General features: G+C 40.2%; 1 protein-coding gene across 3 annotated transcripts; it reads right to left on the bottom strand.

Annotated features, from left to right (window-relative positions):
• Positions 1-830: 830 nt before the first annotated feature.
• On the bottom strand, positions 831-4,403 carry LOC18442483 (uncharacterized). Of its 3 annotated transcripts, XM_088855124.1 has the most exons (4): positions 3,864-4,275; positions 2,691-3,603; positions 1,250-2,294; positions 831-1,078 (listed from the first exon to the last, which is right to left on the bottom strand). In XM_088855124.1, exons 1-4 carry the CDS (start codon positions 3,985-3,987, stop codon positions 1,004-1,006), a joined length of 2,157 nt encoding a protein of 718 aa, XP_088711250.1. In that variant the 5' UTR covers positions 3,988-4,275; the 3' UTR covers positions 831-1,003. The 3 variants fall into 3 exon arrangements, with proteins under 3 accessions (XP_088711250.1, XP_088711249.1, XP_088711251.1); XM_088855123.1 differs by having other exon boundaries at positions 1,250-3,603; positions 3,864-4,403; XM_088855125.1 differs by lacking the exon at positions 1,250-2,294.
• Positions 4,404-4,894: the final 491 nt, after the last annotated feature.

Here is a 4,894-nt window from a genome sequence, read left to right as displayed (position 1 = left end):
ATCTGTTTGAAAGCATGATGGGTTTGTGTAAATATTTTCCATTTGCTTGAATGTACAGTACATAAATGGCATATGCCCGCATCCGTTTGAAAGCACGATGCATATTTTCCATTTGCCCGAATATGCAGTACATAAATGGCGCCCCATCTGTTTGAAAGCATGATGGTTTGTGTAAATATTTTCCATTTGCCCGAATGTGCAGTACATAAATGGCGTATGCCCACATCCGTTTGAAAGCACGATGCATATTTTCCATTTGCCCGAATGTGCAGTACATAAATGGCGCCCCATCTGTTTGAAAGCATGATGGGTTTGTGTAAATATTTTCCATTTGCTCGAATGTACAGTACATAAATGGCATATGCCCGCATCCGTTTGAAAGCACGATGCATATTTTCCATTTGCCCGAATGTGATACATAAATGGTGTATACCCCCATCTGTTTGATTTGAAAGCATGATGGGTTTGTGTGCATATTTTCCATTTGCCCGAATTACATAAATGGTGTATACCCCCATCGGTTTGAAAGCATGATGGGTTTGCCCGAATTACAGATGTTGTCGAGTAGGCAATCTCTGTAAAGACCAGAGTGCACACCTATTGTTTCAAGTGTGTAAAAGTAAGCTGGAATCCATTTTCAAACATGAATTTGTAGGACCAGCATCTATTGTTCAACAGTAAGCTGGAATCCAGATTCAAGCATGCAACCACTTAATTTATCCATGTTTCTGATGTTAAACCCCAAAAGTGCAACAAAAAGAAAAAAAGGAAAGTGATTTCCCATTCTGGAAGAAAAGAAAGCGCAATAAAACGAAGGCAACAAGCAAAACTGGGCAACAGCCGGAGTGGAGCTGCTCATTGGCCACGTGGAAGACAATTCTCGGAGTACAAATGATGAGAAACAAAACAAAGTACAGATGCAAATCGAGAAAAATAAAAAAGAATTTAGTTTCTTAGTGAGGTCAATGAAAAATAATTAGTTAAAACGTCAAAAAGTTCCTGCTCATGGAGAAATCAGCGTCTTTCGGATTCTGTTTGAACGCCTCACAGGAGTCACTGTACCTTCAATACCACCTCCCTGCAGTGCCCAATAGAAGCAAACAAATAGAAAAAGGTTAATACTAACAAGCACAAAAGAATTACATATCAATCATCTGAATATTATCAAGTGCAAATTAATGATCCCCAATAGCAAATTGACTTGGTGTATGTGCAAGAGAGAGAGAGAGAGAGAGAGAGAGAGAGTTGCCTGTTTACTGGATAGCTTCTCATATGTGGTGAAGCTTCCATAGGAAGGAGAACCTGCAGAATACTCTGAAGAAAGAGTAGCAGCCTCCCTGTTAAGATGGCTTCCTGATTTGCTCATACTCTTCTCTAGTTTCTCCGCTGCTTTTCTAGTGGATTGCTTGCTATAACATAGGCTCCTAGCTGAACTGCTGCTGGCCTCCATTGGACCAGACTCCCCCAACATATTAACCTCAAAAGAATTCCTGAAAGTAGGGTCACTTTCACTACTTGCGGTCATGGAATCACACTTATTCATCTTCTTCTCTAACGGGTATGTCACCTTTGGTGCCTCTTCATTTGCTGGGGTTTTCTTTGAGTTGGACTTCAAAGCAGCAACTCCAACCAGGAGCATCAGAGCACCCATAAATGACCCGATAGCAGTTTGAGTTGAAAACTTTTCTTTCAAATCCCACTTCATAGAACCCACTGGTCCTGCAATGATTTTCTCTTCAGGAAATTCTTCAGTGGATTCATCAGCCTTCTCAATCTGTTCATTAGTGGTTTCTAGTTGGGTTAGTGTATCAGCTTGTGGAGCATCTTCATTGGTTGTTTCTGAAACAGAGTCTTCTGTTCCAGTATTCATTCCACGTTCATTTACTGGTTGTGGAGCATCTTCAAAGGTTGTTTCTGTATCAGAGTCTTCTGTTCCAGTAATCAACCAAGCATTCATTCCACCGTCATTCACTGGTATAGCAGGTTCCTCAGGTGTGTGGTCAATCTGTTGGGACATCTCCAAGTCAATCACAACTGTAGACTGTGAAGCTTCTCCTTTGTCAATCTCAGCACATTCCTCAACATCCAGTTTACCCTTGTCTCCCTCAACCTTTGCTTTGAAATCTATGTCATGGGTTTGGTCTGATAAGGGTTCGATTTCCCTGATACTTTCCTCTAGTTCTATAAATTGTGACAAGAGATCATCTTCTTCTCCTTCCCTTTGGGTAGCTTCTCCCCCTTCAATCACTGCTATTTCTCCGTGATCTAGGATACTTTTTTCTTCTTCAAATTTCCTGGGGAAAACAGCTATATATGCTTTAAAATCTATGTTACTGGTAGCATCTATCACGAGTCCAGAAGCCCTGGTATCCTCATATGGGTCACTGAAATTGCCTATGAAATGACATTTTTCTTCTTCCATTTGGGTAGACAATATTGTATGCACATAAGTGGAGCAAATATCAGACCACTTCCTAAATTTCACAGCCATCAATTCAAGTGTAGGGCTAAAAGACTCTGAAATCTTGGCCATGGACACAGTAACATACTCAGGGACATTAGTTTCCAGTAAGTTTCCAAAGACAGACACAAGAGTTGGAGGATTTGCAAAATAAAGAGAGGCACAAGTAAAAATCAGCAATAAAAGAGACAGAGACCCCAGTTTTTTAAACAAGTTTGAAGAAGAAGACCTTTTCATCGCTTTACTATTGGCCTTCCTGGGTTCTGGTTTCTCCATTAACTGCCCTTCAGATTTAGCAGAATCATCATCTTCTTCTGGTGTCCTGAATGGTTCAGAACCAGATTGAGAGGAACCATGATCTTCTGCTGGTTTGGTTTCACGTGGAGCAAAATCCTCATCAGAAGAAGAGCTCTTCTCAGGTGAAGAGAAAGTCTCCTCATTTTGCTGATGCTCGCTATCCAAGCAACTCTCAGAGGAGAAGCTACTATCAAGCCTCACTCCCTCTCCTTTCTCTGATCGAAGATAAATCTCAAGCCTAGGATTGGGCCTGTAATGGAGGAACTGGGGCCTTGGAGAGATATAATTGGTTTCTGGATCATAAGGTGGGAAAGGTGAATCATTCTCAGAAGTTGGATTTCTTAGTTTGTTGAATCTCGTGTCATGGTTTTGGCTATCAGGTGGTCTAGAGCCTTTACCCAATTCAGAACTCCATTTTTTAGCATTGTCCTGATGGTTTTCTGGCATTTTTTCAGAGAACTGCAGATAATTTGCCACCGCATATTCCTGGACCTTGTTTTCTGATACTTTATCTGCTAAATCTGGAGGGTTTAGAGAGAGGAAGTGGGCCTCTCCAGCTGAAACTGGAGTTGCAACATTGGCAGGGATTGGAGAAGATTCAAGGCCCTCATTTCTTTCAGTCAAGACTCGCTTTCTTGGTGATGGGGCAGCAACCTTTGATGCTGCAGAAATGGTGGATGCCATGAAATTCTTTGCACCCTTTGAGATAACAGTTGGAGAACGAGCTCTGATGGCTTTCCCAGAAGGCTGGTTTATCGCTTCCTTATCACTGTTTTCCTTCGAATCAAAGGAAACCCTAGGAGATATGTTTCCATCTCTAATGAATGAGCTTCTATGTGAAAAATCTACATCCAATAAAATAAATTACGGGATTAAAACCACCATATCAAGAGGCAAAAGTTGCAGAACAAAAGATAGAGAAAAGAAAAAGGTGGCTTATCGTTAGTATTATGCACCCAATTAAGAACACCCAGGTTTCAAGATACAAGCTCAATAATCCGGAAGTTAGAGAGAGAGAGAGAGAGAGAGAGAGAGAGAGGGAGTAGAAAAGAAGGATATCAAGTTAAAATTCCAAAAGAAAAAGAAGGGTTTCTTCAGAAATTACCTGCAGGGCTATTGGCTGGGGTGGATGGAAACAGGGTCCTTGAGGTTGAAGAAAAGGATTTTGTCACCACATTGGGACTGTAACTCTTCCTGATGCCATCAGGGTTTCTGAAACCAGAAGCCATAGATTTCTATTTACAGTACTCGTCTCTGAGAGAGAGAGAGAGAGAGAGAGAGAGAGAGAGGAGCTTTACAAGGGAAATAGAGAGAAACAGAGCTTGATTGGATTTAAGAGAGAGAGGGGAGCTTTACAAGGGAAACAGAGAGAGGTTAATTGGATTTATCCTGTTGTTGATGATGAGAGAGAGAGAGAGAGAGAGCAGCACAAGCGATTTTGGTATCAGAGGATCACGAAATAACAGGGAAGAGTAAAGTGTAAAGCAAGAGAGAGAAGTTTTTACGAACTTCGTAACGGCTAGATTTTCAACAAATAAAAGAACAAAAGAAGACCGTTGGGTGATCAGTAATTTCTTTTTGGGCTCTTTTTTGACTTTTTAAACGGCCTGGGTTTTACCCGAGGATTTTGTAGCCGTTGGGCAATGGACTTCTTTATGATCCAAAATTTATTGGCTGGTTAAGTTGAGATTTTTTTGCCCTAACCCTAAAAAAGAGATACATGGGTACTGTGTACTCCTGCCGGAGCACACTATCTACTTACTCTATTTTTCAAAAAATACCACTTCAAAAGATTTTTGAGAAAATTATAGATACCCCCAATTTCAACTTTCTAAACATCATTCCTCTAATACTTATTGTATTATACCCTTAAACTTCAATACTATATTTCCTTGTATTTACCCGTAATCAAATAATCAAGGCATTTTGAGACCAAAATGTCATTTTTTTCCTATCTCTTCACCTTTTCACTTTTTTATATACAAAATTGTTTGATGCTGGCTCGACCGCATGACTACATATGCGGTCCAAAAAGTATAAAACATCTATTTTAAAGATAGATGCAAGTAGGTGTTCCATCTAAAAACAAAGAAAAACTAACGGTCCAAATGTTTTCTTACTAGAATTCTTATTTTT

Source organism: Amborella trichopoda, chromosome 13 (assembly GCF_054954075.1).
Source record: "Amborella trichopoda isolate Santa Cruz 75 chromosome 13, AtrichopodaSantaCruz75HAP2 v2.0, whole genome shotgun sequence".
In the NCBI taxonomy this organism is placed as follows: Eukaryota; Viridiplantae; Streptophyta; class Magnoliopsida; order Amborellales; family Amborellaceae; genus Amborella; species Amborella trichopoda.
This window is presented reverse-complemented; position numbering and strand designations above follow the sequence as displayed.

What these genes read in the sequence shown, in the direction of transcription:
- LOC18442483 (XM_088855123.1), bottom strand. Translation starts at nt 3,987, where the DNA reads ATGGCTTCTGGTTTCAGAAACCCTGATGGCATCAGGAAGAGTTACAGT. An exon ending in CCCAGCCAATAGCCCTGCAG is followed by an intron (nt 3,604 to 3,863) that starts GTAATTTCTGAA and finishes TATTGGATGTAG; the next exon opens with ATTTTTCACATAGAAGCTCA. An exon ending in AGAAGCTATCCAGTAAACAG is followed by an intron (nt 1,079 to 1,249) that starts GCAACTCTCTCT and finishes TGGGCACTGCAG; the next exon opens with GGAGGTGGTATTGAAGGTAC.